A 15,536-nucleotide genomic window follows, 5' to 3' on the forward strand; every position below is an offset into this window, starting at 1 on the left:
GTGATTTTTGGGGGAGGGCGGTAATGGGGGGAGGATGGGGAGGGGAACACCCATATAGAAGGGGAGGGGGAGGAGTTAGGGGGATGTTGGCCGGAAACAGGGAAAGGGAATAACACTCGAAGTGTAAATAAGAAATACCCAAGTTAATAAAGATGAAAAAAAAGTTGTGTGTGAGGGGTGTGTGGACGTCAGATGACAACTTTTGCAGGGTTCGTTCTCTCCTTCCGCCTTGTGGGTCCAAGATACTGAACTCAGGTCCTTGCTGGCGAATGCCTTTGCCTGCTGAACTATATTCCCTTCATTTAGACGGGGGTCTCATGCATATCGGGTTGGTCCTGAACTTGCTACACAGCTAAGGGTGACCTTGAACATCTACCCCTACTTCCTAAGTTCTGGTTTTACAGGTGTATGCCAGCCTTCCAGTTCATCCAGTGCTGCAGATTGAACCAGGGCTTTGTCCACACTGGAAGAGGACTCTGCCAACTGAGTGCAGCACCAGACCCTGATTCCCTTCTCTTGACAGCTCTCTGTAGAGGTAGAGTCCTCCTCATGCTGTGGGATCCTGAGCCCTGAAGCGGATGAGGCCACTGTAGGTGCTTTTGGCCATGTCGAAGGAAGACATCTTCAGTTCTTTAGGATTCTCTACAGAGTTCAGAAAGGCTCTTGTTCAGACACGCACACACATACACACGCTGCTAATTAGCTTGAGATAACACAAAGACGGTTTTACTGAAGTCAGGTGTAGCAGATTTGCACGACATCCTCCCGTTCACCGATGGAGTAGAAGGAGTGTTATCCTAATGAAGGTTCACACTGACCCAGAGCGAACCTTTGCCAGTTTCCGTTCCTAATCTTGCGTTGTTTTCATTTTGTTCATTTTGTTCTAGGCCACTGACAACGTTATCTCTGGTCCGAACCTGTTCCTCCAAAAGCGATAGTTGTTGACCACAGCTTACTGAACTCTTAATGAACCCAAGTCCAGTCGCTCATTGCTGAAAGCCGATACCCAAAGACTGAGAGTTAAGAAGAAAATCAAGTTTTGAAATTTTTATTTTATTTTTAATTATCTTTCTGGGTCTGTGTGTAGATGTGTGCATGCAAGGGCTGGTGCCCGTGGAGGTTAGAGGGGTCAGATTCTGATGTGGGTGCTGGGAATCGAACTTGCATACTCTGGAAGAGCAAGTAATATTTTTAATGGCTGAGCCATCTCTCAAGCCCAGAGATTGAGCTTTATTCAAGAGCCGGCAGTAATAGCAGAAACTGATCTTAGGGAACCTAAGAATACAAAGATAGGCTTATAGGGAGGAGGTTTATATCCGAGATTACAGCCTGAGGCACACGAATGCAGGCTTGAAGCCATCTGCCACGTGGGATATTTTATTTACTTTCCTGGAACATCTTTTAAGTATTTATTTTTTTAATTGTGTGTTTATGCGTGGGCGTGTGCGCACGCACATGTGTGCGTACGTGAGTGTGTATAGCTCTGAGTAGAGGTGCTGGAGGAGTCCAGAAGAGGACCTCAGATCCTCTGGGGCTGGGGTTCAGTCAGCTGTGAACTGCCCAGCATGGATGCTGAGATGCAAACTAGCTGTCTGCAAAAGCAGCAAGCATCTTAAGTGCTGCCTGCCTATCTCTCTAGCCTTGCCTAGGATGATCTTTGTGCTAATAATTAGTTTTCATCTCCTGTTCTAGTATCTGCGACTTTTTTTTTAAAGCAAATACATGATTTCCCGGGAAGCCAAATATCATTGTACATTTAATTAAATGATATGATTAGTGAGGCCTTGGCCCCGTTCTAGTGTCTGAATGTGCTATATGAGGTACGCTCTATAAACCTGAAGTCACAGCTCAGTGTGTGGTATGGCTTACGTCTCTTTTGGAGACAAGGATCCAACCCTGCCATTTAGGATATAGATTGAGGCTGGACAGTGCGTAATATACTTTTTTCCAGGGAAATGTTTTTCTAACCCCCCTTTGGCAGCTTCAGATGGAAATATCATCCCTAAACCTAAAGGAGAATGAATAATGCATTGCTCAGCTCTGTCACCCCACGTTAGTAACACTTAAAATCAATGAAAAATGAAGGAAGCTGGAGGGTTCCCCCAGCAGCAGTATAAACAGTGATAATCAATGAGTAAGTGTGGATGGGCAACAGTAATAGACTGCAGACCTCTGGTTAACTGCAACCGCCATCAAAAAAATAACGTTTCGTCTGCAATTGTTCCTTCTCTGGCTAAAAGTATCACCACATGCCTCCATAGAGGTGAGGACAGTGGCTTTTCTGTTGGGCCGAAACTGTATGTATGTATGTATGTATGTATGTATGTATGTATGTATGTATGTATTCCGAGGATCAGCTGTCTTGCCTTAGGTGTGGCACTTACATGCACACAACCACACTCATATGTGTAATTAGAAACAATGAAAACTGAATCTTTAAAAAAAAAATCTCTGCAAACTCAAGGGAGGTATTAATGCTCTTTGATCGTAGCAGTGGCCATGTGAGTTTGAGATGCCACGACTCATGACTCACACAATAAGCCACGAGGGGAAGCCTACAAGTGTTGAACTTTAAGAAACCGGCTTGGATGATTCAGAAGGATCAGTAAGATTGAGTGAGTAATTACTAAGCGTCACTGAAACCCTTTATCAGTTCACTTGATTCCTGGAACAATCTTGTGGGGTAGGTCGCTACTGTCTGTCCACAGCCCAGATGGTTCGACCAAGGCACAGTAACTCAACTCACAAGGAACAGCCCGTGCATCTCGAATTAGATCTGAATTTTGAATTCTTGGAGTCGTACCGCATTCATTTTTTAACTCCCCAGTGTTGGTAGGAATTGGCAAACTTCAATGGAGAAACTACAGCAGAGAGCTGAGGGTTCGAACTGCCCCATGCCTAAAGATGACTCTGTGTCCTAATGTCCCTTGGTCCTTTCCGTCTGACTGCTCTGTCACTGTAGCCGTTCGTGTTCGGTGCTGCCCCTCCTTTCCTAGACTTGGATGAACAGATGTTTCTGTCTATTTCACTTGGTCCCATGATCTCGCCTGTGGTGGGACAGTGCCTCATGGCAACCAGAAAGCAGAAAGCTAATGCCTGCCTGGAGTGGCTTCCTTCTGTGCTCCTAGGTCACTGAATGAGGCCACCCAAAATCACGCTGGGCCTTTCCTCCTCAGACTATCCTCTCTGGATATGCCCTCAAGAACCCATCAAAGTGTGTGTTTTACTAATCATCCAGGCGTGTGTCAATCCAATAAAACTGACAGTCAAGAGCCGTGACATCAAAATACAGGTGAATGGACTGAAAGTTTAGTCTTGTGTTACTACACAAATTAATTTAATTAACGAAGCAGATTACAAAAAACAACTTACTAGGGAAATGTTTTCCTTCAGTTTCAGCTCAAAGTTAGGTAGCTCTATTGGTTTGGGACTGAGGTGAGGAAGCATCATGCGATTGAGGGGGTAACCAGGAAACCAGGACAACCAGAAAGATAGAGACAAGAAGGAACCAGGGAAGCCATACAGTTCAAAGGGACACTCCGGGCACCAGCTTACTCTAACCAGCCCCTAATTCCTAAGTTTTCAGCATCTCCCAAAGTAACACAAACTGGCTGGGGACTTAGGAGCCCAAACAGTGTTTCTGGTACTTTCCATGAAAAAGCTCAATTCAAAGACTCTTGAATTCGCAACCTAAAAGAACTGGAAACTCAATAAGGGGGTGGAAGTGGTTGGGGAAGAGGTGTGGAGTCACAGTTCAGAACATGAAGTTCTGCAGTGCTATTTCACACCGGGAAACTGTAGACAAAAATTATGTTCTCTCTACCCTGCAGAGATAGAAGGAAGAATTTTTAGAAGGTTTTTGGTTGTTCTTTTATTTTTTGGCTGTAAAGAAGTAAAAGGGCTGCAGAGATGGCCAGTGTTGCTCATTCTTAGGGAGGTCTTCACTTACTCCTCCTTTCTGGAAACATCTCCACAGACACACCTAGATGCGTGCTTTACTAATCTCTTAGGCAGACGCCGAGTCACTCATGTTGAGAGTCAAGAAGACCTGGCACAAAGATCAACTACAACTTAAGAAAAGAATAGAAAACTCTTAGCACACGTACCACCGGATTAGAGTTATGTGCCGGCTCTTGAGATCCAGCCTTCTCTGTGAGACAGCGGCAGTCACCATGCTGGTCCCATGACACCTCAGAACTGAAGCGCTGACAGTGCCATTTACACTCTGTTAGAACCAGGACTCAGCACCAAGAAAGACCTGGAGGGATTGCGGTGGAGTTTCACTACAGAATTACTGCATCCTAGGAAAAACTTTTGGGCAAACTTGATTATTGATTGAGAAAGGTTTCGCTCACATTTGCTACTTCAAGAGCAAGGTATAGGTAAGAAGTCGAGCAACCAAGGAGGTAGCTAAGGCCCTGTCTTTAATAATGTACGCATTTATATTTTTTTATGTATTCATTTTTGCTAGTAAGATCTTTGAAGCAAACATTTCTGAATAAGTTTATTTCAAAATGTAGAATTTAAAAGTAAAGCAAATAAAAATATCAAAGGTAGCTTTTAGGTGCACACCATGCAAGATATAACTATAGTGTGTGCATGACCATGAACGCACACAGAATCTCATATTAATTAATTCATGTCTTAGCCAGGCCTACATATCTGAATCTGCAATCACAGAACTTGAAAAGTTACCACACAAGGATCATGAATTCAAGATCGGTGCGGGCTACAAAGTGAATTTGAGTTTGAGGTTAGCCTAAGCTACATAGAGAGACTGTGTATCAATAAAAAAAAAGATCAACTTCCTTTGTCATTTAACTTACATTTACACTGACTAAATTTTGAAGGATCCCTTCTGTTATGGGTGTCATGGGTATATTATAATTATTTTATCCAATTCTCTATTAATGAGATTTCAGACGTTTTTCAACTTTTTATCCATCATCAGTAATATTCTATGTATATCATTGTATAAATATTTTACATCCTTATATAATTTCTTCCTTTGGATACTTTTATTCAGGTGGAGTTGCCAGGTCAACAATGCCAAACATAGAGAACAAAAATTTGTACGTACCTTCAAAATAGTTTTAAAGGAATTTATCTTTATGTTCTGTGTATAAGTGTTCTGCCTGGATGCATGTGTGTGCTTGGTGCCTGCAGAAGCCAGAGAAGGCATGGGACCAATTGGAACTAGAGTTACAAATGGTTGTGGGCCACCTTGTGGGTGCTAGGAACTGAATCTGGGTCCTCTGAAAGGGCAGCAAATGCTCTTAGCTGCTGAACTATCTCTCCAGCCCCAATCCTGCTAAAAAAAAAAAAAAAAAAAACAACAAAAAAAAAACCACCTCCAAAAATCAACGAGTTAGTTATGTATCCGTGTGTACACATTTTGTGTGTGTGTGTGTGTGTGTGTGTGTGTGTATGTGTGTGTTGGTGTGTTTTAGTGCCCATGGAGACCAGATCCTCATGTCTCTGCCTTCACCTCGTGCATGTGCCACAACCACCTGCCTTCTATCATTTTTTTAAAAGAAGGTTTTTTTTGGTTATGGTTGTTTTGTTTTTTGTTTTTAATTTTCCTATTTCACTTATTAAAAAGAGACCCATCACTCCTTTTGGGAGTGACAGATTTTTCTGTGATCTTTAGAGAAATGGTTTTCAAGGCTTACATATGACCTCATTATTTTTTAAATTGGAGGGTTTTTTTTTTATTTTTTTAAAGCTCCATTCTGGTAAGAATACAGCTGGCTAACGAGGGTGAATGCGGATGACACTGTAGAAGTTCAGAGACTCACTGCCAATTAGCTGTCCAAACTTCTAGGGTGAGGGAAAAAAAGGCAGATATTAAAACAACAACAAACAAACGACAAACAGAAAGGAAAGAAAAGCCAAGGGATAAAACAAAGGTTTGAGTGAGAAGAAAGGCCCTTGGCTGTAGAAAAGTCTCAAGAAAGAATTTCCTTCAAGCATGAGGAGCCTCATGTATTCTTTGCCAGGAGGTCAGGATCCAGAGCCTGGGGAGGAACTGTGAGATCACTCACTCTGCTAGGAGCTCCAGCAGCGCTAAGGGAGGGGACCGCTCCAAAGCTTCCAGAGTGGCGGTGCTGCAGGTCATGACAATTTAGATAAACCACAGAAGGGTCTAAATCTAAAGCATTCTATGACCGATTAAGAGAAACGTTTGAATTCAGCCCTGAGAGGAGACACTAATTATACCCAACAGTTACGATGTGTTTGTTCTGCGTTCTAAGCCTTTTACTTGTTACCCACAAGCGTCCAGTGAAATGGTCATCTTGATCATGTTTTTGCTTTATGTGCAGGGGGATGAAGGAGCAGGTACCTACCTCACACAGAGTCATGCTGTATGAAGGTGGCCGAGGTGAGCTCTGAACAAGGACTAGACTGATTGAGGGCTGATTTTAAGTGGGGACAAGAAAGCTACATTACTAAAAGGCAAATGCTGAGACACTGGGTTTGGTACCATAAGAGCATGCTTTCTAAACCAAAAACATCTGTCTTTAAAATCACCCTTTGGCTGTTCACAAATCACACAGCTTGGGGGTCAGTTCATTGTCTCTGTCTCAGCCTTCTCCTTTCTGACAGCACTGACTTTAGATAGTGCTATTAGGACCAACCATAACAGACATGTGAATTAAGGCAGGGCTGATTTCCTAAATTGTAGAAAGACTCACTCGGGAAAATATTTTTCTGCTCAATGCTCACCTTGCCTTCTGAGTCAACCCTTGGAACTAGCCTTAACTGGTTTAAGAGCAAACAGAAGCAAATTCCCTGCAAATCAGTGATGCGATTAGTAGGTTGTGTGGAGGAAATGGTCCCACCGAGCCAAGTCTAAAAAGGCACCTGAAGAGGGTGTGGTGACGCATACCTGAAATTTCAGCCCAGGAGAGCCTGAACCAGAGGACTAGCCTGGGGTCTCAACACAAAGACCCTGCAGCTAGAACCTCTCAACTCTGTCCCTGTTCATTTTCTCCTGATGTCAAAGGACCTGGCACTAGGCCCAAAGAAAGCCAGGTACGATTAACTAAAAAGTATCAGTGAGCACTTTCCCAACACAGTCAAATATGTACTCATTCAGTAGCCTTGAAATTGCCTTATCTTTAGAACTTTGGTGCCCTAGAAGCAAAGCCTGGCTTGCTCTGCTTCACTTGTGATCCTGGCACGGATAATAATGGTTGACTCAAGTGTATGCTGCAGGGCTGAACTCTCAGTAAATACTTGGCGTTTGTTGCCTCGTTGATTCATGCCAACCCGCACAGGGAGGTGGGAAAAGCCATGGTAGGAAGTTTCAAATGACTTGCCCTCATTTACACAGACAACGAATGTCAGAGCCGGGGGAAATATAAAAATAAAAAGTCCCCACACCTTGCTGGAGGGCATGGGTTCTCATGTGGCAAGAGTCAACCAGTTACAATGCTAAAGCCGGAAGCAGCCTCATGGTCTCCCTGGGTATGAACATAAGCACTTAACACTGTATGCAATGTTTTCTAGGCATGGTAGCCACTGCCTGTAATCACAGAACTTGGGAGGGGAAGGCAAAAGGATCAGGAATTCAAGTTTGGCCTCAGCCTCGTGAAGAGGTTAGGGCCAACCTGAGCCATATGGGACTTTGTCTTGAACACCTGCCCACCAAGTTATAATATGAACCATTTCTCATCAATACATGGTGGGAATATAGAACACTAAAATGTGACACTAACAATGTGCTAATATAAAAATATTGGTCTAAGTACAGCAGTGCTATAACTGCAGAATATAGGAACACCTCCCCACCCACACACACATCATTAGATGGGGTCTTAATTCTCTAAGCCTCGAGAAACACAGATCTCCAACTTCTTTTTAGAACAGCAGATGTAGTCACACTGTCTATGACATATCAATTTATGTCACATTCTCTGCATCTAAAGCAAAGGGTCCCCAAACTTACAAGAATAAAGGTGCCTCTTGGGTTGGGGATTTAGCTCAGTGGTAGAGCGCTTGCCTAGGAAGCGCAAGGCCCTGGGTTCGATCCCCAGCTCCGAAAAAAAGAACCAAAAAAAAAAAAAAAAAAAAGGTGCCTCTTTCTACCCACAGGGAAAAGTACAGAGATGAAAAAATAAGTTAGCGTCTCTCTTTTCTGTGTGATTTCTACACTGACAGGGATTTGATTGACATCAGATGCTGGAAGGATCCTGCCAGTTGGACTCCCCTGTTGATTTCAGATTGGTGTAGCTAGAATAAAGCTTGAGTTGTTACTGTGGTAGGCTCTGTTCAGGTCCCAGGCCACAGGCAATCATATTGAAGAACAAAAAATGGATGTACCGGTCAAGATAGAGGTATTGCAAGAGCAGAAATTTAAAGACATTTTTTTTTCATGTGAACTAGGAGAGAAAGAAATGATTTACTGCTCATGAGTAAGACAATTAGCTTGTTCCCTGTTTGAAAATAATTAACTTGTATAAACCCCAACTTTGACCATGGACACAGTCCAAGATGGTCATGAATCCTCAGATTTGTGAGAAGAGAAATATTCAAGCAGACACTTGGATTTCTCCCAAATCTCAGCTCCCACAGAAAGTCTCATGTTTCCTGGCCACAGCCTCATGTCACAGACGCTACCTCACCTTCACTTTGTCCATTCTTTCACTTGCAATAATGTGTGTCCCGGGCCCGCTGGAGCGATGGTCCAGTGGTTAGAACACTGACTGCTCTTCCAGAGGACCCAGGTTTAATTCCCAGTGCCCACATCGTAGCTCATAGCTGTCTACAACTCTAGTCCTAAAGAAACACACATGCAGGCAAAAACACTTACACATAAAACTAAAATGGGGGAGGGAGAGGGAGAGGGGGGTAAAGGAAGGAGGAGGAGGAGGGTGAGGAGGAGGAGGAGGGTGAGGAAGAGGAGGAGGAAGAGGAAGAGGAGGAGGAGGAGGAGGAGGCGTACCTAGGAGCTATAGAGATGGTTTGACAGTTAACAGCACTGGCTGTTCTTCCAGGGAACGGGAGTTCGATTTCCAGCACATACATGGCAGCCACAACTGTCTGTAACTCTCTTTTCAGAGAAATCTGACACCCTCACCTGGCCTCTGACATACACGCAGGAAAAAAAAAACCCTATACACATAAAACAATTAAATTTAAAAAGATGTGTGTGCACTCCACCCTTCTAGTAGCATGCTCCTGTGACTTGGGTTAGCAAAGGCAAGACAAGATGCAGACATCGAGTGTTATCTGGCAACTCTCTCTGGTACCTCCACCTTCATAATATCTGTCGCTCAAACATATGACATGATTTGCAAATGTTTGTAACTGGATACTAGATCCATAAAGTCTGGGTGTCTACTAAAGCCCAAATCTAGATTTTGAAAATGCTTAGGAGGGGAAGAGGAATAGGAGGAAGAAAAGGAGGAGGGAGAAGGGGGAGGGGGAGGGGGGAGGAGAAGGGGGAGGAGGAAGAGGGGGAGGGAGGAAAGGGGGAAGGAGGAGGAAGAGGGGGAAGGAGGAGGGAGGAGGGGAGGAGAAGGTGGAAGAAGAGGAGGAGGAGGGGGAGACAACCCAGTTGGATGTCCTTGTGCTCCTGTGCTCCAGCCGTGGTCTATATGACAGAACTACTCAGGGCCCTAGAAGCCGCTGAAGGTAGAAACTTACAGACAAGGGCTGCCTAGCACTGCCAGAAAAGTCTGTGACATGTTATAAAAAACAAAAACAAAGACAAAAGACAAAACTTAGCTATAAGCATAGGAAAATCAGAGGATACTGGGGGTGAACACGATATTATTTGTAAATCTTTCCTTCCATCCAAGTGATCTTTCCATGGGATGGGACTTCCCTATTAAAATTTAATTTGCGTTCAACCAGCTAAGTTTCTATTTTAAACGTGTAGCTTGTAGATCTTTAAAAGTTTGGTCATAATCTAATCCATACCGATGATCAATATCAAGAGAGTATAAAACAACTTTATTTGAGGGCTGTAGGGAGTGTGATTTGGTTATAACTGAAACATGGTTCTGAATAGGAAAACAAAGGGTGGGGCTTAGGAAGGTGGGACTAATGGGTGTAATGGGTGCAGACGAGGGTTAACACCCATGGGCCCATGGACGACTGGTCACTGACAGAGCCACATGGACAACTGGTCACTGACAGAGCCCCATGGACAACTGGTCATTGACAGAGCCACATGAACAACTGGTCACTGACAGAGCCACATGGACGACTGGTCACTGACAGAGCCCAGGAATAAATCCAGTAATAGTCAGGCTGTAGGCAATTCTGAGAATCAAGATGGCAGAGGGCTAATTTTCTACCTAGTTTGGTTCTGGGTCAGTCTAAATGAAACATATCAGATAATTCGAGGTTCTATCTTGGAATGCTCTCTTTGACCATGATTGATTGATTGATTCCATGATTTCCCAAAATGCAAAGCAGAGCAGTACTTGTATTTGTATTTCCTCTCCTAGGGTCATGGCCTCAAGGTTGATCTCCCTCCAGAGGAGCTGAGAAGAGAAGAAATTAGTTATCATGGGAAGAAAATGGAGATAAGAAGAAGAAACTATTTGTAACCAATTCAGCTCCTTACATGTATGTTTTAGGGCCTAGGACTGTTTAAAGTTTCCTCAGGAGTGGGGCTGGAGAGATGGCTCAGATGTTAAGAGCACTGTCTGCTCTTCTAGAGGACGACTGTTCAATTCTCAGCACCCACATGGTAGCCAACACTGACTAATTCCAGTTCTGGGGCATTTGATTCCCTCTTCTGGCCTCAGTAGGACCACACCCATAAGTGGTGCACAGATATACATGCAGGCAAAACACCCATACACATAGAAGCAAAACTAAAAGAAAAAGGAAAGGTATACTGGAAGACAACATGTGGGTGCTCATAAGTTCTTCCTTCCTAAGGTCAAGTGCACCAGACCCTTCTTTGCATCTGTGCAACTGGGACCTTAAGACTATGGAAACCCTGTGTTCTGTATACCCCAAATAGCACCTTGGATATTGCAAGTGTTTGTATACAGAAATATTTTTGAGGTAGGGATAAAGAACCTGTAGAGACCATATCCAGAGGTTAGGCAAGAACCCCCAGTTGGTCGATGTGGCCACCTACCCATCTCAAAAATATTAATCCAGAATTGCTCCGGTCAAAGGGAAATGCAGGGACAAAGAGTGGAGCAGAGACTGACAGAAAGGCCATCCAGAGACTGCCCCACCTAGGGATCCATCCCATCTATAAACAGCAAACCTAGACACTGTTGCTGATGCCAAGATGTGCTTGCTGACAGGAGCCTGGTATAGCTGTTCCCTGAGAGGCTCTGACAGACCCTGATCCATACAGATGTGGATGCACACAGCCAACCACTGGATTGAGTACGGGGACCCCACTGGAAGAGTTAAGGGAAGGACTGAAGGAGCTGAAGGGGTTTGCAACCCCATAGGAAGAAAAACAATGCCAAATAACCAGACCAGACCTCCCAGAGCTCCCAGAGACTAAACCATTAACTAAAGAGTACATATGGAGCGATCCATGGCTCCAGCCACATATGTAGCAGAGGATGGCCTTGTCTGATATCACTTGAAGGGGATTCCCTTGGTCCTATGGAGACTTGATGCCCCAGTGTAGGGAAATGCTAGGGTGCTGAGGTTGGAGTGGGTAGGTGGGTGGGTGGGGAAGCACCCTCATAAGATCAGGGGGTTGTGGAGGGAGAATTGGGAAGGAGGATAACATTTGAAATGTAAATAAATAAAATGGCCAATAAAATGATATATGTAACATGTGTGTCTATGAATACATACATGTAATAAAGATTTGGCTCAGACTGTTTTGGAAGCCAGCCCACTAAGCAGATTAGACACACAGCTTCACTATGAACTGAAGGACGATCAATGAAATGTTCCTATAATACACCGAATATGTGTTCAGCCCATAAGTATTTAAGTACTTACTAGTACCAGATGCATTCTGGGAATGCCATTCTGAACATGATAGATGTTGTCTGTGCTCCCCAAAGCTTTTAATATGATGGGAGATACAAGAAATATTTGCTAAATTGGGGGGGGGTGACACACACCTCTAATGTCAGCACCCAGAAAGCGGTGGCAGGTGGATCTCTGAGTTCGAGGCCAGCCTGCTCAACAGAGTGAATTCCAAGACAGATAACCTGTTTCAGAGAGAGAGAGAGAGAGAGAGAGAGAGAGAGAGAGAGAGAGAGAGAGGGAAGGGTCTGCTGTGGCGCTAGGATGGGGAACCGATGATAAGCCCAGCCAATGCCTCCAGAGGGACAACCTAGTTGAAATACCTAGGTGAGTGGCACGTGTCAGGACTAAAGACAACAATGTGGATAGGAGGGAAGCAAATAAGCTGTGTGCAGCTGAGGTGGAGAGGATGAACGGATAAAGCGCGTGCTCAAGGGACAAGGAAGTGCCAGCCCAGCCAGGAAGGCCCTGGAAACCACATACATCCAGGAGCTGGGCATCTCCACAGCGTGCGGTGTGACCAAATCAGTAGCATCAAGGAGAAGAGTTGCTCTAGTCTCACTAATCCCAGATGCATCTCTGCTCCTGCCTGGACCGTGGATCCCTACAGGGCCCCTCATCCTGCCATGCTGCCCGCTGGCTTCCAGCAGGGTCCAGTCCATGGGTTGTCCACGTCTTGGCCCCCCTTGCTCCAGTACAACATCTGTCACAGTGTGACACCTTGACCACAGGCCCTGCCAGACGCCCCGCTGTGGTTCCAGCTTCCTCTGAATAACTATTTCTTGCCCCTTCAGGCCTACGGATGAGCACAGCTTCACTTGCTTCTAGTTTCCTTAATCCTGACACACCTTTCTAACTAGATGGGTTGTTGGAGCTTTTTCATTTATAACCTTTTGAAATAAAGTCCATTTCCTTTTGGGTTCTTACTGATTAAGATCTCTTTGGAGACCAAGTGCTGTAGTGCACACTTGTAATCTCAGCATTCAGGAAGCTGAGACAGGAGATTCATGAGTTCAAGGCCTACCTGGCCTACATATCAAGACCTGTATCAAAAAAAAATCAATAAAAACCCTCTTTGGCTTCTTTATAGAAAACAGTTTGAGGGCTAGAAAGTGGCTCAGAGGATAAGACCACATATTGTTCATAAGGACCTGAGTTCAGATCTTACCAACTATGCAACAAGCCAGGCATGATTCTGCATGCACCTGTAATCCCAACAATGTTAATGGGGGTTGGGGGAAGAGACCGGACAGGATCACTGGGATTTACTTGCTTCCAGCGTAGCTAAAAAAACATGAGCACAAGATTTAGAGGGAGACCCTGTCTCAAAAGAATAGGGTGGAAAAATAGAGAAGGATACCCAACGTCTTCTTTGGCCTCTGCATATGTGTGCACATGAACCTCCTTCTATGTGTGCATACATCACAAGCATCCAATACACCCATGCACACTAATAGTAAAGAGAAAGCTGGAGGATAGGAAGACTGGTGTGGTGGTTTGAATATGCTTGGCCCACGGGCAGTGGCACTATTAGGAAGTGTGGCCTTGTTGGAGTGGGTATAGCCATGTTAGGGGAAGTTCATCCTTGTGGGGTTGTGCTTTAAGGTCCTATGCTCAAGCTCCACCTAGCATAGAAGAGATTCTCCTCCTGGCTACCTGCAGAAAAGTCTGTCTTCCTGGCAGCCTTCGGATCAAGGCATAGACCTCTCTGCTTCTCCAGCTTGCATACTGCAATGTTTGCCTGGACAGTGCCATGCTTTCTGCCATGATAATAATGGACTGAAGCTCTCAAACTGTAAGCCAGCTCTAATGAAACATACTTTATAAAAGTTGCCTTGGTCATGGTGTCTCTTCACAGTAGTGGAAACCCAAACTAAGACAATAGGCTTGAGGCCACCCATGAGGAGGATCTTATAACTCTGGAGGCTAGAGAGGACTGTACCCTGGGTGGGATTGCTGGACAGAGGTTGTGGGATTAGAACAAGACCTGGGCAAAATCCTAGGTAATCTTTCAAACTTGACCATAGGTAATTAGGAGCTTTCCCTGGGAGGACTCATAGGGAAAAGCACGGCTTTTCTGCAGCTGACACAGCACAGAGCCAAGGTATGGCAATCTTTCCAGTCGCAGGCTTGTATGCTGTCAGTTGCACTTTCACGAGTTTGTATCTCTCATGCAAGCACCTCTGTTTGGAGGACTTTTCCTTATCACTGAGCCTTAAACCTTAAATGCACATTCTCCTTTTGGACTCAGTGCTCAGTATTTCCCCACAGCTAACCTTCCTGTATCTTACTCATCTTTGGCCCCAATTCCAGCCTTTCAGCGCTTCTGATGGTAAATGTATTCTCCCAGCATTTTTTTTCTCACACAGGAGAAAGCAAGGAGCAACAGTGCTTTCCTGGTTCAACCTCTTCCTTGGACTATTTCAGCTAAACCATCAGAGACTCGGTTATTACTCCCATTCTGGCTCATTCCCCCCCCCCACAGGTTCAGCTCTTTATTGGACATGTTAACAAAAGCAGTTTAGTCAAAAAGACCGAAGCCCATGTCATCCTCGGATTCCTCAGATTCTTCCTTCTTTGCTTCTACTTTCTTCTCCTCAGCTGGGGCAGCAGCGGCGAATGGAGCTGGCCCACCAGCCCCTACATTGCAGATGAGGCTTCCAATGTTGACATTGGCCAGAGCCTTTGCAAACAAGCCAGGCCAGAAAGGTTCAACATTGACACCAGCTGCTTTAATGAGAGCATTGATCTTATCCTCCGTGACCGTCACCTCGTCGTCGTGCAGGATGAGGGCGGAGTAGATGCAGGCGAGCTCGGAGACAGAAGCCATGTTGTGGACTGCCGGCATGGTGCTAGTCGCCGGATGAAGTGAGGGCCTCACCCCAACTCGGCCTTAGCTTCCTCGGAAGGACCGAGCACCTTGGTGGCAGCTGAGGAAAGCTCTGGCTCATTTTTAAATTAGCTACTCGAACATCTACCAGTACAGTAGAGTCCCATACAGAAAGAGGAACATGGATTCCAGAGATGCTTGGGAAATAGAGTGGAGAGGATTTGGTTCTCCATTAAATGGAAATTTATAGGTTAGAGAATATATGTAAGAAAAGGAGAGATCAAAAAAACAAAACAAAACAAAACAAAACAAAACACCTAAGTTTTTATTTGGGCAATTGACACCACCATTTGCTAGAGTAAGGAGAAGGGCAGGGTGAATGGAAAAGTACTTCCATTTGGAGCATGGCATACTGCAGATGTTTGTGGGTTGTTCCATCAAAGTTTAAAGGACAGAAAGATGTGTGCGGATTGTGACAGAGATTTGATAGTCATTGCCTGATAAAGCAGCTGTAGATGTGAACATGGAATAGCCCTAGGAAAGGATACTGCATAAAGAGAAAAGATGGTTTGAAACTGAGGCCTCCCATACCCCTTTTAAATATGACAGTTATAAGAGTAACGACTTGGGCCTTGGTCACCCCAATAAACCAGGCTCAGCCACTGTTGTAAGAAGTTCTCTGTGACAAGGGGAAACCAGGTGACATCCGCCTCCCTTCCTAATAAAGTTGCAAACA

General features: G+C 44.7%; 1 protein-coding gene across 1 annotated transcript; it reads right to left on the reverse strand.

The window, feature by feature from the left end:
- Positions 1 to 14,450: 14,450 nt before the first annotated feature.
- On the reverse strand, positions 14,451 to 14,889 carry LOC116893768 (60S acidic ribosomal protein P1-like). Its single transcript, XM_032895470.1, has one exon. The coding sequence runs from the start codon at positions 14,816 to 14,818 to the stop codon at positions 14,492 to 14,494; it is 327 nt and encodes a 108-aa protein (XP_032751361.1). The 5' UTR covers positions 14,819 to 14,889; the 3' UTR covers positions 14,451 to 14,491.
- Positions 14,890 to 15,536: the final 647 nt, after the last annotated feature.

The sequence above is a fragment of the Rattus rattus genome, chromosome 2 (genome assembly GCF_011064425.1).
Source record: "Rattus rattus isolate New Zealand chromosome 2, Rrattus_CSIRO_v1, whole genome shotgun sequence".
NCBI classification, from domain to species: domain Eukaryota; kingdom Metazoa; phylum Chordata; class Mammalia; order Rodentia; family Muridae; genus Rattus; species Rattus rattus.